This window comes from Phalacrocorax aristotelis, chromosome 4, assembly GCF_949628215.1.
Source record: "Phalacrocorax aristotelis chromosome 4, bGulAri2.1, whole genome shotgun sequence".
Classification (NCBI taxonomy): Eukaryota; Metazoa; Chordata; class Aves; order Suliformes; family Phalacrocoracidae; genus Phalacrocorax; species Phalacrocorax aristotelis.
In genome coordinates this window covers 53,832,183-53,852,377 of record NC_134279.1, presented here as the reverse complement: position 1 = coordinate 53,852,377, position 20,195 = coordinate 53,832,183, and the positions used below count along the sequence as shown (strand labels likewise).

General features: G+C 41.2%; 1 protein-coding gene across 1 annotated transcript in view; it reads right to left on the bottom strand.

The window, feature by feature from the left end:
• The window catches only part of CHIC2 (cysteine rich hydrophobic domain 2), a 32,647-nt gene extending 17,816 nt beyond the window's left edge, over positions 1-14,831 (bottom strand). The window contains exons 1-3 of the mRNA XM_075091464.1: positions 14,488-14,831; positions 6,389-6,443; positions 6,084-6,239 (exon numbers count right to left, since the gene is read on the bottom strand). Coding sequence (XP_074947565.1) covers positions 6,084-6,239; positions 6,389-6,443; positions 14,488-14,606 — 330 coding nt within the window. The 5' untranslated portion in view covers positions 14,607-14,831. The remainder of the gene's footprint in view (positions 1-6,083; positions 6,240-6,388; positions 6,444-14,487) is intronic.
• Between the last annotated feature and the right edge of the window lie 5,364 nt (positions 14,832-20,195).

Below are 20,195 nucleotides of genomic sequence, written 5' to 3'. Positions count from 1 at the left end.
GATATCATTCTAAATACAAATGCAATTAAATTTTAAATAGCATTTAGAACATTCACTATAGAAACCAAAGGCATATGCTGCGTTTAAGATTAATATAAAACCTATTAATTAGTAATTTCTATTAAATTAAGAGCACATGAAATTACAAATTTAACTTTAGAATATATATTTTGAAATATTAAAGGATTTGCATTTGATCTATAAAGAAACAAACTAATATTTTGTGATTTATTTATATTTGTAAATATTCTTCATGCCAATCTCATTGCCCTGCCCCCTCAAACAGGTTTACAAATTAAAAGACATGGCAGAACGATCTGCTCTCACACATCATTATGCACCAGCTCACTCCTCTACCCTTTAGGTAAGCACTTGAGAGTCTGATAAACCTTTACAGGGTGCTCTGAAGGAAATAAAGTCTGATTTCAGAGGCAGAAAAAAAATAACAACAGAGCTATACACATGGTGATTGCACACTTATAGTGTTCTACAAGCTTTGCCACTTTAAGTTCAATATGTGGAGGGCTTAGTGACTCTTCTGACCAAAATACTAGTGAACGATTTATAAAGAAAAATAGACCAGGTCTGAATCTTCTGGCTCTTCTGAAGTTTTCACTTCATAGCTAATACTTAAAAAAGATAATATTCTAAAGACCTCTGAATATATTTGAAGACAATGGTCAAGAGTGCATATTTGATACATACAAGCTCTACTTTAAAATATTTAACTAAGCTGACTAGAGCCAGTATAGAGATCACACATGTTCTGGTTCGGATAAACATAATATGTTACAATTACAATTCTTCCAAACGGAATTACAACATGAACTGTCAAAACAGAGACTTCAAAAAACAAGTCTTATGTAATTACCTTGAGGAACTGCTAGGAAAAGCATGATGGTGTTAGAGTATCTCCAGTGCCAAGTCCCTGGCAGATAAGAAAATATATATTTTTCTCCTCTGCCTGAGTATAAATGTAATGTATTCATAGCTTCAATAAACTGAGCTAGTGTATTTTAACATCAGTATCATCCACTGACAAGCAAGACTACTGTGTTTAAGAAAATTCATCCCAGCTTCTCCACCACATATTTAATTTAATCAATACTTTGGAAGTTGTAATTAGCTTATGTTTACACAGCACTATGAAGATGTAAACTGCTACGTAAATGACAACTAATGATGAGGCTTAAGCAGCATTCATCAGCTTTGTGTGAATTCACAAACAAACAAGTAGCTCTTGAAAGTATTAGTACAGATAGCTATTAAATATCTCATTTATTCATTTTAAGAGATTGCCCATAAACCATCTGAAACATGCAATTTACATGTACAATACCAGCTTTTAAGAAATCTAGTGGTACTGCAATTCTATCATAGCTTTCATTGTTACCCTTTCTGTTGAAATTATTTAACCTATTTACATTGGGAACTACAGCATTTAGTTAATACTGAAAATGAGTGTCAATTCATTTGAAAAAGTGGCTTCAAATGGGCACCTCAGCTTGTAGTGCTTTTTGAATTATAATTCACTATGTCATTCTTTGTATTTGAAGAACAATAACTTAAAGACTTCATGTTCATTTGTACAATCTGGAACTTGTCCCAGAAAGGATGGTGCAATCTATGAGTAAAACTGCTGAAGATCATTGAAGATCTAGACCTGCAAACGAGGGACTGTATTTCCTGCAATTTTCTTGCAGCTTTTATTCATTAAAATCGAATCAAGACCACATAAAAGGAGTGAGGCAGTAAGATATTGAATCAAATTAAACATTTATTCTACTGGTGAAGAGTAGCAGGCTTTTTCTCAAATACCTCAATGCAAAAGAAGAAAGGAAACAACACTGTACAAAGACTTCCAAAACTAGCACTGAACAAAGCACTGAAAAGAAAAATACAGTGAAGGGAAAGCTTTCTTTGCATGGAAATGCATTAAAGTGATATAATTAACAATTAAGCTTACAAATGTCTGAGACTTAATAAATTCCTAGTTTGAAGCACCTGCTGAATTAAGGAGACAAATTCACAATTTATTTTTCACTGCACAAATAAGCATATATTCCCATTATACACAAACTTTCAATAATTGTAATTTCAGAAATCATATTTACATTTGTAGTAACATTCCCACATTAGAATTTAAAAAGTCAATGAAAGGCAGTAAAAATACAGAGTACAGAAAAAGATTAAGAGAATTATTGCAACTCACAAACTCTGAAACTGCAGCTTTCATTCTGACTACATGAACCTTAAAAAAAGTTTCTCTGAAAAAGTGCTACAAAGTACACCAGCAATTTAAGGGCATGCTAGATTATTTCAGCCTCATTAAAACAGGCATTTCAGAATTGGTCATTCTGAGAAAAATTACTCTTGTATGAAAAGTAAGCAATTGTATAGCTGAAACTGTTGTTTCATTTAATAAAATCTTTAACTTGAGAAACACTCCCACTTGTTAGCTCACTGTATATGCAATTTAACAAAACAAATTTGTTAGTCTTCTATTTCAGTAGGAAAGGGCAAAGATGAAGGCTGATGTATTTTTATTGTGCAACTAAAATATGTTCTACACAAATTTCAGTTCCACAGGGAACACTCCCATCCTGCTTTCAGAAATCAAACTCTAGTCATACAGTTTTAGGAGTCTTTCATGATCACTGCAGCACAGGATGTAACATAGGCCAGTTCCAACATCCCTTTCACTAGGAATCACTTAGGGCAGGGCTGAATTAGCAAATCTCTCTGGGCAACACTTCTCAGACAAGTGCAGGTACTGCAAAGTAAGTAACCTATTTATTCTTCATTTGTTGTAACTGATTTACATTATGAGTGTCAGTGGGAAAGAAGCCATTGTATCTAAAAGTTGAAGGGAAGAAACAGGCACAAGTCATCCTGGACCTGTTTCCTCAAGAAGTGAATCCTGGCTGTTGGGACTACACCTATAGCTGGAGTCTGGCCAGTGAAAGGAGATCTGAAGAAGTCAAAGCATGGAAGATCATTTGATCAACACAACCCTCTTCCAAGACAAGGTAAAGTCAGAGACAAGCAGTACAAGAGTTCGAATGTAAGTGATTACTTCACACTGAATACATTAGTCTGCTATGCATCAGCAAAATGTGGTGCTAGCAGCAAACCAAAATACTCTTAAGGACTTCATATTCTTCGATTTAAAAAAAAAAAAAATTAAGTTGCTTCTTGTCACAGTTCTACTGGAATCTACTGAGCAAATTACAGATTGGAACCTATAACTACCAGGTTGTATTTGCAACTGCTGTCAATTTGCTGAGCAGCTCCAGGTAATTCACATCATGCACTGTCTCTCACTTGCCCCACTTCTAGGAAAATACATACAATTAGTTTCCTGCACTTGCCGTAGCACTTTGACATAAACTGATGGAAAGTTCTGCGTAAAAGAAAAATCTTACAGGTTTGTGGATGCAATTCAGTACTGAGATCTTGCAGGGTACAAAACCTGTAATTCCAGGTAAGATAGATTTAAAGGATTTAAATCACTTTATACTTTCCTGATCTGGGTCTACCAAGAAATAATGTTGAATATACCCATACCTATTTCAAGCAACTCAAGTGGCAGTAACTTTTCACTGCTCTTCTGTGAGTAGTAGCCACTATGAGAATCACTACAAATTCTTCTGCTTGTTTTCTATACCAGAATTTGCAAATATGTCCTTAGAAACGTTCCACAGCTTTCCTCCTTACTTCCTCCACCAGAAAATAAGTCTTTCTCAACCAGGCCCAGGATTAAGAGTTATAGTTTGGGAAAGTATTCTCGTTCCTTTCAGTTTGTCTTTAAGTACACAAGTTAATTCATTCTTCTCTATATTATACTCTCCAGATACCCAACCAATACCAAGTTCTGGGTTCTCTGTCTGACAGACAACCCTCTAAGCAGACATCCATTTGCTGAGCTGCCAACATGGACAAATGATGTTGTCACAAGATCCAAAGCCTCCAGACTGACTTAAATTATTTTCATCCCAGAGGAATAATCAAACTGCCTAAACACAGGTATTCAGTGCTATCAGTGTCTAGTGCTACTGTGCCATCCACAGTGGCACAAGACACTGTGTTTAGGCAGCTGAGTTCTAACCTCAGTTTTACCAATCCTGGATATCCAAGCCTGAGCCTGAGTCACCACAGTCTTAAGTGCAGGAAAGGGTATGACAGTCTTTAAATGTTTCCTGGTACCAGCTATAACAGGAAAAAATGCAACATTTACTGACAGTCTGGGCCATACCTCTAGGATGACTTCCAACCCCAAGTTTCTGTGCTTACTCCTGCTGTTCATTCTCTTTCTGAGACTCTTCTGTCTTTATGCAGTCTGTATATTACAGCAACAATTACGCCACTAACCTCTTTCCAGCATTCAATGAACAGAGTATCCATGTATTTTTTTTCAGGGTTATTCTTTTGGAAGGGAGCTTACCTTAACTCCTACGCCACACAAACTTCAATGGAAGCACTTCTCTAACTGTTGCTTCACCATGTTACCACACAGAACCTCCTTCCTCAGCTTTAAACTCTGTTTCCTGGCCTAAGACACTATAAGCTCTTGTCTTTTTTCTGACTTGTTTAACAACTTATATAAAGCTGATTATTTGTAACTTCTGGTAATAGATTAAGAGGTTGCAGTTTAGAAGATGAGGGCTTGTGGCATCAGCCCCTACCATGTTACATCCTGCTACCATTTCCTGCTAAAATAGTACATTATGTGAGAAAAATGGGTCAAACTGAAGAGCATCAAAAGCTTTCTCATTTAGAAGTTAAATGGACAGTAGAAATGCAAGTGTCCCTTGTGTTTGTAACTCACAGAGCTAGGCCTAGAACGGTTAAGGTAGTCTCTGCAAGCTATTTACATCACCAACTGTGGAAGCAGTCAGCAGATTCTAATTTCTTGTAAGAGACTTTCAGGATATGGATATACAGTCATGCTACAGGAGACTTACTAGTTTGTCACAGCTTAAAGACAGAAAACCTAGGGTTTGGTATAATTCACACTGACACCAATAACTTTTTCTTTTCCTCCAGGGTCTCCAATGTTACCAGGAGAATTTTTAACCTTATTTTGTATACAGTTAAAACTAGCTTTAAGTAACCTCTCAAAGGGACTAAGCATTAAGATTTTAACACAGAAATTTAGATGGTACAAAAATGCATACAGGTTTTGTTATGATCAGTGTTCATCCTGTGTTTTTTTTTTTTAGCAAGCCTTGATTTACTGACCCTGCAAAATGAGGACTTTGATAAAGAAAATCATTATGATGTTCTGTGTACTGAATTTTATATGATTTGTAGCATTAAGAGGTATTACACAAAAGAAGATACACAAGCTTTGCCATGAAATGGAAAGATGAACAGTACTAATAGTGAGGAGGATGGGGAGGCGCAGAGACTTCTTGCAAAGCAGGAAACAGGACTAGCCAAAGAATTCTTATGCACGTGGAAACAGAATAGATGAGGGTATCCTAATTAACTGCATCGAGGGAAAGGAAGTGACAAAAACAGGCACGTGCAATGAGATTCTGTTGTGAACAATACACTAAGTGCCAAGTGTACACAGACAAAACACTACTTTCCAGTTCTTAATGTAAAAAAAAGTCTTACTCATCTACAGCTTGGAAGGAAAATCCAAAAAGAAGAATTATCTTTTGAAAAGTTGCCTTTTTAAACAAAAATGTATTACGATTTGGGCCACAGTGTAATCAGAAGCTCCTGTAAACAAACTGCCACTCAATCACTGCCAAATCATCCCAAACAGTGTACCACAGAGGAGATGCAGCTATTAAAAAGTATGTTGAAAGTTACTTCAATAATAATAGGTGCTGTACAGTAAAGGACTCTAGCAGAGACATTCAGCTACACTACCACTCATTGAGTCATAAGCTCAAAGTTCTGACTGGTATCTGTTGTAACTTTAACAAGTATGACAGACAAATGATAGCAAAATATATGAAATCAAACTGATTTTGGTTCTAGCACCCAGTTTTTAAAGGTGGGGGAGAAAAAATGAGAACAAACCCAGCACAACTCTCATTATTAAAAATTATATTAATAGTTCAACTTACTCTCTTACTGAGGCAGATAACTGGCCACATACTACAACCTAAAGTGCAGCAGCAGCAAAGGCATCCACATAGTAGCCATCGTACATTAACTGGAAGGTTCTTCTTAAGACAACTGTTAACTCTACTGATGCTGGCTTTAAATTCTTCAGGTGCAACCTATAAAGGGAGGAAGGGGAACACAATGAAAAACAAACTAGTACCACAGCAGAGTGATTTATTACTCTTACAATGGCCTACACCTGGAACTCTTGTTTTTGTAATGAAATTCTAACTCTAATTCCAAATTCCTATTCACAGATACTCACCTTTCCAGTTAAAGATGAAGGAAATTCTGCTTCAAATTTGTTGCTTAGTCCAAACCTGCAAAAACAAAATGAAGATCATACAAAAATTATAAATAATCCCAATCCATGCCACAAGTTACAAGCACCTCATAATGCTCTCAGGGTTCGTATCACAACAGCATTAATTTCAGGAAAAAATAGCTGTTGTTAAAAGTAATTCCTAAAATTATGCTAACAGACAAAAGCACACCACTCTAAACAGTTTGAAATCTACGTTGCCTATAGTCTCTACTTAAAGTTCTGTTGGGTTCTGTTGACTCTTCCCCAAGCTCAGCAAAATCTTTGTAAGCAACAGTGGCAAGTGTGAAAAGTGAAGTACTTATGGGAAAGGGGCAGTAAGTTAAGTCCACAGTTTGAATTACTCCTCTCCTCCACCAACAGAGATGTATCTTGAAGAAAAGCTCATCCAGTGCTGTTACACTCAGGCTGTGCTAAATAAACAAACTCTTCTAAGCATACAAATGGAATCAACACCAGGTTATTTATTCAGAAAAAAAAAATATTAGTAAGTTTCAGAACACAAAATACAAAACATTACTTAAATTATAACTAATTTGAAAGAAACACACCACTTATGAATGTAAAGCTATGAAGCAGTTTGAGATGACCTGGAGTTACTTACTATTCTGGGTTTCAGAACATCTAAGATCAGACGAGTTTCACCTTGTCTATTAAAAAATTGTTTTGTATCTTACAGTTGTCTGGCTGAGTTCATGACTGGATGAACATCAAAGAAAATCTGAGTATTTTCTGGCATATGGTCTGGGCAATAACTTCTAATAGAGACTCTACAGTCTAACAAAGTCATTAATGAAACTGTATGACTGGCTATTAATTTCGTCAACAGCAGTCAATGTAAAAATTAAGCTGGAATTAATAACTTTCCGAATATAAACCAAAGCAGTCTTACTATTAAATACTACAAACAACACAAATCGGAAATTAAACTGCTCTAGACTTTAATATTGGCAGCAGGACCTATCACACGTTGCTCAGCTGTTTGCAGAAAAGCTTACCTGAGCCTTGATAGTTGAATAATTTAAAGACATAATTTGCTTTGACAATGTTTATTGAGCAGCTAGGGGTTTGGTTTTGGGTTGGTTCGCGTTCCCCCCCCCCCCCCCCCACCCCAGCTGAATGATCTGCATGCCAATGGAGAACTTTGTCCAAGTCATCAAATGGTCAGTTAACTGCTGTACCAATGGTGACCTGCTGTGGAAGGGCCGCACAAAACCCAGTGGACAACATGTGACAGATGAGCTTCTGCATAGATAAATAAAAGGTGGTGAATATCAGGAAAGCTAAATTATGCTTATGTGACACTCAACTAAAGTTTGGCAGCTACAGCTTACAAGAGAGATCTTTCCTCACCACTCACGATTCTCAAACATCAGCTCAAGGAAAGAAGTAGCCACCAGAAATAGCAATAAAATACTGGGCACCACTAGGAAAGTGATTAAGAACAACACAGAGGGCATCGTTTTGCCTCTCTATAAAACCCTTGTATAGCAACATATTCAGTACTGGTTGCAGTTCTGGCATCCAAATTTCATGGAGGACTTGGTGGAGTTAAGAGAAAGCAGAGAGAAGGAAGACTAATATAATTAAGGGAATAAAGTATCTGCCCTAGGAGACTAACAAGGCTGACACTAATTTGGAAAAGAGGAGGCTGAGAGGGGTATATGATCAAAGTGCAAAGATTCAGGAAGGCAGTGGATAAGGTGAATGATTAACTGTTAATCACAAAATCCCACAACAGAGGGCACCCACTGAGAATAGTCAGAGATTGGTTTAAAACAGAAGAAAGTGCTTCTCTAAGCTGCAAGTAGCAAACTTCTGTGTTTGTTTCCACTTGAGATTAGTGACACAGACTGTGCCCACAGATTTGAAGAGAGATTACACAAGTTCCCTTAGAAACAGACACTAAAGGAAAGATGATGTTGAAGTATGCAAATGCATACATCATCTCTCAATCACACATACCTCATGCAAGTGCAGGTGCCAGTGTCCAAGGAGAACAGCACTAGGAACAGCTAGGCTTGCATGCAACCCATAAGCAGCAATGCCTGTTGCCACAGTTTGCAACAGCACGCTAGGCTAGACAGTTTATGAATTTGACATGGTAAGTGATTTTCACATATGGTCTTAAGGAAAAGTAAACAAGTCATCTCCCTATCATTGACTGCAGGCAGTAGAATCATAGAAACATAGAACGATCATCTAGTCCAACCCCACTGTCACTAGATCAGGTTGCTCAAAGCCCCGTCCAACTGGACCTTGAACAATTCCAACGATGGGGCATCCACAGCTTCTCTGGGCAACCTGTTCCAGTGTCTCACCACCCTTACCATAAAAAAAAAGAAATAAGTCTTCCTTGTATCCAACCTAAATCCACATTCTTTCTGTTTAAAACCATTGCCCCTTGTCCTGGTAAAAAGTCTTTCTCCATCTTTCTTATAAGTCCCCTTTATATATTGAAAGGCCACAACAAGGTCTCCCTGGAGACCTTACTTACACAGAAGTTACACAGCATATTTGAGTATTTGTAATTAGAATAGTAGCTCTGCAACTTCTACAAATCCCTCAAAACTGTGAAGTAACAAATAAAAACTGTTAACCAGAGAAATATATGGCAAGTTTACCACTTCAACACAGAACAGAGAAAACACATACTCACGGGCAACATACCTCTACCACTGAAAATCCTGCTGAATATTCCATGACAGGAGGACCATCCACCCTTTCCCCAAAATCCTGAGTGAAACCAAGTGCTGCAGCAAAAGTTATGTAAATGTCAGAAAGAAGTGTCATGTCCTATTAGTTAAGCTACTTAAAATTGCCAGTAGGTTGAAGCGGAAACCAAAGCCTGAAAAAAAAAAAAATCCCTTGGATCTGTATACATTTTATAAGCAGCCCAGCCTGGAGAAGGACTCCAAGCTCAAGATACACAGCTGCCATCAGAAGTCTCAACACCAAAAGGTAACACCACTTTACTATAATTCATCAAATCAGACAGATGTCTAGAGAGATGTCTCTTCAAAAAATGATCTTAATGCACTTGATGCTTCAACATCCAGAGGAGATTTGCTATGAATAATGGAATTAAATATAAATTTGAGCAATAAGGGAGTGGCCAACTACCAGAAAAATTCAGTCCAAAGCAGCTTTTGTTGCAAGAACAAAAACAATGCTGTGCCCCTGACCAAAAGATGAGACAGAATTTCAGCTGTCCGTCTACCCAGATTGCTAAGTAAGCCCTTTACTCCAAGGCATGAGCAGGTAAGTCAAAGGCACAAGAAGTCCCCCTGCTCTCAGTGAAGTCACAAAAAGATGTAATTGCAGGGAAAGCTCTGCTCAGCCTCATGCTGAAGACTGGCTGGGAAATCAGCAGGACAGAAACAAGGCTTTTTTTGTGAATGCATGATCCAAAAGTATTCCAATGTTCACAGCTTCATCAAACACAAGCAAATATTCATGGAGACTGCAAAAGCCATGCCTGACAAAGACAACCCTACACGAAAAGCTCTAGAGGCATCTGAATTTACAAACACACTGAGGCAGAGTAAGGCACAGAAACTTCTGACCAATACAGTTACACTTTGGTGAAGTTATAAGCAAATGAGACTGAGACTCTGTACTCAAGGCCTGTGGTAATGCTTAATACATGGTGGGGCAGTGAAACTGAAACATCAAAGCTAACTCAACCAGCTACCAACATCATTCCGAGCTTTCCATATTACAGTTTCATCACCATAAGCAGGTAGTAAAAAGGGTGACTCCATCCATTAAAAGCTTTGGTAAGTAATTATGTGATCTCAGTATTATCATTCTTGACTACATGCTGAAATTTGGAAATTAAAATATTAGAAACTCCATGGAACACTACTACATGTTCACTCCTGCAAAGACATAACAGCTCTGACATTAAAAAGCAGCAAAAAGTGTCTTAAAAATCAAACCTGGAAAGCAATATTTTGGAGATGCATTTCCTCAGGCAGCTGTCCTCAAGCAGCACTAGATTTCTTTTGTACAATGCTCCATCTTCAGTGACACATACTATTCTCTGCTTGCTCTATGCCTTTCCCGTCAACATCATGTCTTTGACAGATTCATGCTCACCTCATGCATGAGTACTTTCTTGAACTTTCCTGGAACCTGAAAAAGTGTTTCTTAAAAGTGACTCTGTTTGAAAGGTCCAGCTGAGTTCCTGCCCTTGTGTACAGCAGAGAAAGAAATGGTGAGAGGTGGAAACCTCGAAGTACAGAAGTTTACAGTATAGAACACATCCAACCTGCACCTTTTTCTCAGCTTGCAGCTCAGATCTTCCTAACACATAAAACTGACACACATTATCCTCTTCCTCTTTGTCTTTACTTCTGGGGACACAAAAACCATTTTTCAATTGCTCTCAACCATACTCTTCAGTTCCACATGTTCACAACCCTCACAAAATAAATATATATTCCACTAATCACAGAATCCCAGGTTGGAAGGGACCTCAGGGATCATCTAGTCCAACCTTTCTAGGAAGAGCACAGTCTAGACAAGATGGCCCAGCACCCTGTCCAGACGAGACTTGAAAGTGTCCAACGCAGCCAAGTCAACCACTTCCCTGGGGAGATTATTCCAATGGTGACCGTCCTCACTGTGAAAAATTTCCCTCTCGTGTCCAATGGGAATCTCCCCAAGACCAACTTGTGTCCATTCCCCCTTGTCCTCTCCATGTGACTCCCTGTAAAAAGGGAACCTCCATCATCTTTGTAGCTACTGCTTAAGTACCGGTACATTGTAATGAGAGCCCCTCTAAGCCTCCTTTTCTCAAGGCTGAACGAACCCAGCTCTCCCAGCCTACCCTCGTATGGCAGGCTTCCCAGTCCTTTGATCATCTTGGTGACCCTTCTCTGGACCCCTTCCAGCCTCTCCACATCCTTTTGTATAGCGAGGACCAGAACTGGACACAGTACTCCGGGTGTGGCCTGACAAGCGCTGAGTAGAACGGGATAATGACTTCTTTATCTCTGATGATGATGCCCTTTGTGATGCAACCCAGCATCCCGTTGGCCTTCTTGGCCGCAGCAGCACACTGTTCGCTCATGTTGAGCTTCCTGTCCACCAGGACCCCCAGGTCCCTTTCCACAGAGCTGCTCCCCAGCCAGGTGGATCCCAGTCTGTGCTGCACTCCCAGATTATGTTTTCCCAGGTGCAAGACCTTACACTTGTCCTTCTCCATCCATAATTGTCACATAGACCTGTTTTCACTCATATGCCCCTGATACAGAGTAAGGTTCAAAAATATATATGCAGATGTAAGTTTAATATTAAAGAAACTGACTTGGGCGAAAATATATTTTGTGAGGGCTTTTACCCCTCCAAACAGTTATCTTGCATCAACACACAATGCACTAAGGTGACAAACAGCACAGAAAGGCATTCACTAGCACATCACAATGGCTCTCTATCATTCTGGCACTGCAAAAGACTAATAAATCCAATATTACTAGCTAATACAGCCTGGTATACATAAGGCACATGTCTCAACTGGTTGAGGAACAGGAAAGCAGTCACTGAAAAACACAATCAGACACCTATCACAAATACTTTCTTCTCAATTTCAAACTCATCATGTACCTCTCTTTCCACCCTAATATGACGTATGAAATACCTTGGACTTTCAATTCAGTTGTAAGCAAAGTTCTGTATTTTCTCAGCTTTCAAGTTTCTTGCCATTAGAAGAGACCACCTCAAGTTATCGAAACCAGGTCAAATATTACTCAAATATTTCTGGTTGGAAACCGTTTAACGGAGTGCTTAGGCAACATTAAATAAAAAAAAAAATTCAGAATTGTGTGCAGCATGCTCCAAACAGTGAGTTTAAGAAGAAAATTCTGTGTTAATCAGAAGTCCCATACCCTGAAAGCCAAAGCCGTCATGTTTTATATGGATAATATTTACCTGCTTTCCTTTAATTGCTTTTAACTACTCAGCTTAGAAAGGACTCTCACACACTTCCAATGTCTGTTGGATGAAATCAAGTGATAGTAAATGTCTTTCTGACATTAATCTGTAGTCATGGAAACGACATATTTCAAACTCAACATTATGACTCCTGTGTAAGATCAGAGAGGATATGACAATAGACTATGAAAAGAAAGCTTCTGTTTAAATACACACACAGCAGAAGCAGTCAGCAATTCTTTAAACTGCAGAGCCAGGGAGAGATCAATCCCATATTTGCTTAACTGCTGATCATTTTTGTCAGACCTTCAAAACACATACATGCTTTTACACCAGGCAAGACTAATTCATTATATATGTAGGATTTGACCTACTCGTTAAATCCGCCAAGTGAATGTTCTGCCAGTGATCTAACTTTTAATAATAAGCTTCTCAATCAATGACAAAAAAAGTTATAGGGTGTACAAAGGTAAGAGTGGCTGATGCTATTTAGTGAGCTCTTCACACCTGGCATCATAAAGAAAGTAGATGAAGACCAATTGCCAAATTTTGGAGGTACATATTCATATTTCATTGCTCGTCCAAAACTTAAAGAACAAATATTTTAAGGAAGACCTTAAAGTAATAATGAGCTAGTGACCATTAATGAACAATTAATGCGGCAACCATCCTTCAACCACAACACCCTTACTAGTCACAGACACGCTATGCAAGCTTCCTCACGATGCCACTAACGGGCCTTGATCTTGTCCTGCACAGCTTACCTTCCAGTACTGGAGAAGAAACCAGTGTTTGCCTCCATTTCAGTTTTTACTTTCATGTTTGCTAATACGAAAACTATCTACTTGTGGTTTTGCTCTGTTTAGCAGACAGAGGCTAAGGCTACCAGCTTATTTTTGGAGAAGTCATTGGATGGTAACAACTTTTGTTCGCAATAAACAGTCATACGCTGAATACTTTGGCTACATGCTTCTGTTCCTTTACAGGGCCTCCTCAGCCCCCTGCCCATCTACATCCTTCCAACCCTTGAAACCTCTCTCAGTCTATCATGCCTCACTTCCCGTTTTTAACCAACAGCAAAGTGCCCTGTCTGGCTGTTAGCATTACTTAATGTCAACCAAATATTAAAGCAGTAATGTACCAAATTGCCACAAAACTACCCTAAATTTAACCCTGGATTTCTGGGCAGGTCAGTATCTGAAAAATCAGTAGAGGCCATGGCACTCAAAGCAACAGACCACAATACCTTCTGCTTTTAAGTTTCTATTACAAGCCTAGTCCTGCTGAACAGTGAATATTAGAAAAAAAGGTTTGTACTGCTGCGTTTTGTCTCCAGGCTGATATTTCAGCCTCTGAAACTGTACATCATAACTGACAACAACTACAGTGGAGTAGAGTGAGCCTGACAGAATTGACTGAAGAAAAGACACCCTCACCTGTTATATTATAGAGAAGTACTACACTAACCGATGGTCACTTGCTGCTAGATCAGAGACACAAAACAGTCACAAAACAAAACTCACAGTCGCTCCCACGTTAAACACAGTGAAACAACACATATCAACCACAACTTAATATGATTTTGCACGTACCCATCTGACTCATGGATGCCTTTTCTTTTAAGAAAGTCCTCAGAGCTCTATTAGTGGCCACATGTTAAAAAGGAGTGGATAACAGATACATAAACAACCCTAAGCAACAGTCCAGCCGGTCATGTGCCGGCGCATACCTGTTATACACAAGAACACAGGCACCTTACTTCCTGACAGCTCATCACTTCGGACAAATACTTCACATTCCTCTGCCAGTCACAGCCCAAGTCAGCCTTGTCTCCCCAGCGCCTTGCGACCCGCTTGCGACTCCCATGCGGGACCCGGCCGCCCGGCGGGGCCGAGGCGAGCCCTCCCGCAGCCCCACGGCCGCCGGGGCACGGCGGGGAGAGGGAGGGACGGAGGGAGGCGGCACCGACCCGGTGCTCCCCGCGCCCACCTCCTCGCCTTACCCCAAGGTGTACCCGCTGCCTCGGCGCCACCGGCCGCCGCCCCCAGGCCCGCCCCGGCCTCCACCGCCCGTCCCGGCCGCGCAGGCCCCGGCGCGGCCCTTACACGGTGACATGTCCGGAGCCTCGCACCACCACCGGGTCGGGGGAGTACTTGAGGAGCTGCTCCTCCAGCGCCCGCTCCTCATCCTCCTCCTCCTCGTAGATCTCGTCGAAGTCCGCCATGACCGGGCCCGAGCGTCCGCTGAGAGAAAGAGAGAGCGAGGAGCCGGGGCGACGCCACGGGGCCGGCCGCGGGGGCCGGCGGGAGAGGGCCGGCGGGGACACCCCGCTGCCGGAGCGAGCGGCAGCGGCTGAGGTTGAGGCGGCGGCGGCGGCTCCGGGCGAGGAAGCGCCCGTCACCCTCCGCGGGGGGAGGGGGCGAGGGGCGGGGCAGGAACAACAACAACAACATCCGGCCGCGCGGCCCGCCCCGCCCCCGCCCCCACCCCGCCCCGCAGCGGGGCGGGGCGGGGTGGGGGCGGGGGCGGGGGCGGGGCGGGCCGCGCGCCGGCCTCAGCGTTTGAGCGCGGAGGGGGTTTTTTTCTGCTTGAGGGCACCGCGCGGGAGACCGTCGTTTGCATGGAGCGCTGACAGGGAATCCCTGAAAACGAACGGGGGTCTTGCTCTCCCTCTGCTTAGTCTTGGTATTTGTCACAACCAAAACCTAAAGCAAAGGCTGGAAAATGCCGGTGCGAGCGTAACGGCCTCGGCAACGGGTAGGCCGTTGGCTGTTGTGCCGGCAGGGGAAGGCAGCGCTGGCGTGGGATTCAGCAGTAGCAGGGTGACATTTTAACAAGGGAGAGCAGATCTTTTTTATTTGACAGCGTGGACTAGTGGGTCGTGTACTTGCAGCAGTATTTAATGTACAGATAATGTCAGTTAGGGGGTTCAGCCCCGAACAGGCAAGAAACTGCGGCTGAATCTGCTTTTCACGAGTGCGAAGAGAATTCTACATTCGCCTTTCCTTTCCTAGTACCTTACACCATGTATCTTAATTACAATAGCCCCTTTCTCCTATTAGGTCATTTTTCCCCTAAAACATGCGTGCAGTTCTTTTTTCCTGTCTTGCTACAGTACATACACCGATCAGCTTGTTTTCTGAAAGACTACGTTGCTGCTCCATTACTCATAAAGATCCTCGTGGTGTATTTCTCAGGAAAAAAGCGTATGCAAAGATGTCGCGGTGCTTACTGCTCTGAGTAAAACCAGGGTAGAAGCAGTGCGGTTGTGAGCTAGTCCATGTCACTGCCTTTGCTGTAAAGGAAAAAAGCAGCATCTTTTACTGTCACACTGGAAACATGTTTCAGTCATGAGCTACTTGTAACAAGTTTCATTTCCCAAATAACTGAGTTCTACAGAATAACACAGAATTCCCCTGAGTAATAGTGTGCTTTCATACTAGTATGCTTACACGTGGTTTTTTTACCTAGTTACTATTCTTGCACATGTATGTCACACACAGAGATTGGATTTAGCAGGACTGATGACTCATTGCTTCTCTCTAACAGTCCTGAAATTGAGAAAATGAACCAAATTTAATACTGGCAAAAGCAAGAGGAAACCCGCTGGTTTCACTGAAGCTGTGCCTCCTTGTGCTAGCCCACTCTACGGATGAACTTGGTAACCTCTTTGTTTTCAGGTGAGTGTCCACAGTAGCAGCCAGGTAATGGGAGTTAATGCTGTGCAGCACCATGCTGGACATCTTGGAAATTACATTGAAGGGGTGGGCTGACCTACATCAACCTGAGCCCTTGTAGCAGTGCTACAAGCTACAAGCTGTTTGAGGTCCAAGATCCCTGTGCCGCATGACGTGACAAGTGTGGTTGGCTCGCTTGATTGGTTTGAGGTAAGACAAAGGAGAAAGAAAGTCCCAGGACCCTCGATTAGCTCATTGCATTAGGTGTACATTACTTGCCTGTTCCACAGTCTGCTGTTTCCAGCTTTCAGTATGCAGTAGCCTTTAACAGAGGAAGCACTGTGGTGGTGGCTGTTAAGCAGAAGTGCTAGGTTTCTAGGTTGAGATGCCCATGATGTTTCAGCATGTGCTCTGTAGCACCTGGTGTGCTCAAAGTGCTGCGACTGACTGCAGTGGTGAGTGCAAGCTACTTCAGCGTATCAGGCTTCTGGGACAGGCACTAAAACCGAAGCACACAGCCAGCAGACACCTATGAAAAACTCAGTTTAAGTGACATTTTCATCATCTCGCATGGGCACTGTTAGAATCATGTTTTTCAGGCAGAAATTAACTGCCTTAATCTTGAGATTGACGTGTCTCTCTATCTCCTTGGTGCTGACACCTTCAGTACCAGTCTTAGCAGCGCTGGACCACCCTCAGAGGCCATAAGCTCCCCATTTTGTGTAGCTGGCATCCTACCACACATTGATGAAGGTCTTACCATGGGCCTCTCCTCTGTTTCAAGGAGTATCACACGGGTAGTCATTCCTTCTCCACTGCTGTCACCTCACTGTCACACACCAGACCCCCCACCAGCCATGCACTCCCAAGTCCGTGCCTTCACATCACAGCGTTTGCTTGTGACTGTTTTGGTGTGTACTCTGACCCAAAACAGTGGGACATGTCTCTTGTCCTTTCTGTGGGAATAGCGAAAGCAATGCCAGGCTCGTACAGATTGTACCTTTAAGCCACTTACTCTCTTTATATCTAAAGAAAAGAGGGTAGGCCTAAAGTCCGGCTTGAAGAGCACCGTGCTGTTGTTTGAGGTAGGACTGTCCTCCCCAGAGAACTTGCTTACTGCACCTAGCTGTTGAGTGGGGGGGAACTGGTGCCACGCACAACTCTCTCTGCCCGAGGTACTCCCCGTCCTCAGAGTTGCTCGGTGCGAACTGCATACTGTAATCTAAAAGGAACTTAAGTCATTGTCACATTTCTTTTCCCATAGCTCTTTATTCCAGTTCCCTCTCTTCCTCTTTTGCTGCCTGCTTTATTTATTTCCCTCTCCTTTATCGCAACAGGGCATCAAAGAACAAGCAGCAGGCACAGGAGAAACCTTGTTCTTTGAACTCCTACCACCACTCAACAGCAAAGCAAAGCTGGCAGGAACAGCTTCTTTTTTTCTTTCCCTGATTAATTAAGAGAAGAGAGGTAGTAAGAAGGAAAACAAGAGTGGGTGGTGATAGCAAGGGAAGAGGGCAAGCAGGGGAGGATAGGAGGGTAGAAGCCAGAGAGAGGAAGATAGAAATAGTAGACTGCAACATACATTCATGGACACCACAGAGCAAGTTTAGCAAAGCTGCAGGACTGTAGCAAACCTCCAAGGGTACTCACATCGGGCCGTGCTTTGCCTCTTGTGTCCCAAGACCTCCTCTCACATCAGTCCCTTGCCTTGACGCAGAGCCTCTCATCTCTGGGTTGGCTTCTCTGTCCTGCTTAAATGTCCCATAGCTCTTGACAAGCCTGGCTAAAGTGCTACCGATAATGTAAACATTCCTGCTAATGGCATCGGTCACCACAACCCCTTGAGTTTCAACAAAACAAAATTAAAACAAAACAAAACCTAAAAATGATATTTTAGTAATGGTATTACAGAAATGTGGAAGGGCAAAGTCAGAACTGGTAGGTAGCTACAAATAACACAGCAGAACTTACTGTTAGAGCCACAGGATTGCCTTTGTTTCTCTGAGCAGTTTCCTGCACTCTTTCTTGCTGATTAACTGATTATTTTGCAAAATCTTTGTAAAACCACAGGTAAACTAACCAAGGTTTTCTGTGCAAGAAGCAAAGGGAAGTCTTGACACCAAACCATTGCAGTAAGTCAGAGCTGTGTTGCTGACTTTATGATGCAGAACTGAGGGAGCTCTTAGAGTAAAAAGATATGTTGAATAGCTCCAATTCACTTTATTTTGTATTAGCCCTTTTTCTTCCTGTCAAGCAATTTATTTTGTCTTCCTTTTAGTCCAGCTTCCTATACTGTATTTATATGCGGTTCATCAGGAGAGCTCAAAAAGGTACCTCTATACAGAAAACAGTATTTCTGAGAGGGACCCTTTATAAGTCATAAATAAAGTACAGAAGGCATAGATCTCATGTAAAGAGAAAAGCAGATACTTCCTTTGCAGAATTTCCTTAACGTATAACAAAATGAAGAACAGAGTCCTTGTAGTTTCAAGTCCATTAAAACTGTGGACGGGTACAGCTGGGTACTCCTGCTCTTTCAAGGGCCACATGACAACACAGTACTGAAGGCAGAATCTCCTAATCCAAAAAGAATTTGTGATGTGCTCGACTTAAAACCTGCTTGTGTTCCACATAACCTACAGGCAAGATAAACTCTTGGCTGTTTTTAGGCATGACATTGGGGGTTTTTTCTTGTAGGACTCGCTGACATAGGAAATATGTATGGACACTTGTTTCTTCCCTTCCCATCGATATAAGAATCTAAGATAGCAGAATCCTTACTGCTTTTTTTTTCCTGTAATCACATCAGTTAAACAGAAGCACACAAAAAATCTCTGGTTTTCATTTTAAGTGCGACGGCTGTAGCACTGAAATTGATGGGGGTTCAACGCCGCAAGTACAAAAGCATAAAGTCCGCTAAAACCAAACATAAACAAAGTCATATAAACATACAAATGGAACAGCAAGTTCTAGGGTTTTAAGACATTCTTAAAATGGCAAATGTACTATATCAAACCTTTCTTCAGAAGATCACCTTTAAAAACAATGTCTATTGGAAGTGCTGGAAACAAGTATCAAGGAATACCATGGGCTGAATCCTCTGCTGTATCTGCTACAGAAACGGATGCTGTTAGCTGGGTAAAGCTGTGGTCAGCTTCTCTCCTAAAAAAAAAAAAAACAAAACAAACAAAAAAGCCAAGGACAAATGTGGGGCTCTTCTAGCTGCTATTGGAGTGAACGATCATACCCCCCTGAACATCAGCAGGGATTTTAACTTAGTATCTTTATTTTCCCTTGGTTTTTTTTGTTTTTTTTCTGTCCTTTGATGCCTTATCTTGTAGTTTATATTTGTTTTGAGGACAGTTATTTTTCTCGTGGTAAATATGACTGAATGACAAAGTTGTTTACTCACCATCTTAAAGAAACAGCAAGTGACTACTGAACTACTGCAACTGAACTGCAGATCTCAAAGTCACTGTAAAAAGAAGTAGCTTTTATATCAGGAAAGTGTTAAAATCATATTTATTAATCTGTTCTTAAGATAAAATGCCTTCATGAACATATTTTAGAGAATTAGACAGTGCGTCTGTCCATTTTTGCTGGAGAATAGAAAGTGCCAAAGTTTTTATCCTGCTTAAAGGCAAATACCCTCTGCTATGCCACCCACACGTACCCAATATGTCAGAAAACTAGAACTATGTATTCCTTTAGGATTGAGAACATAATTCTTTGCCTGTCAGATTATTCTGACAAATTACATTATAATTACTTCCTCGTTAATTACTGTGACAAATGTTGATCTAAAGAGAACAGGGAAGGATGTCTTTCATTTAAAATCATCAAAACATGAACGGCTGAGATTTCCTCTGAACAATGTAATGTTCATTAATATTTGGGCATGCTAACATGTTCATTCCTAATGTGTATAAGCAAAGAGATTTCTAGAACCTGTCTCAGATATCACAATTTTATTTCCTTTTGAACATCTTTCTACTTCCAAGTAGATACTTTTCTTTCTGGTAGTATGAGGCATGATCCATAAAGCATGAAAAAATAGGTGCTTTTGTTCTGAGTAGTTTAAAGTGTGACAAAAGCACATATATTACATTCCTAGTGCATGAGGTCCTCAAGGAAGG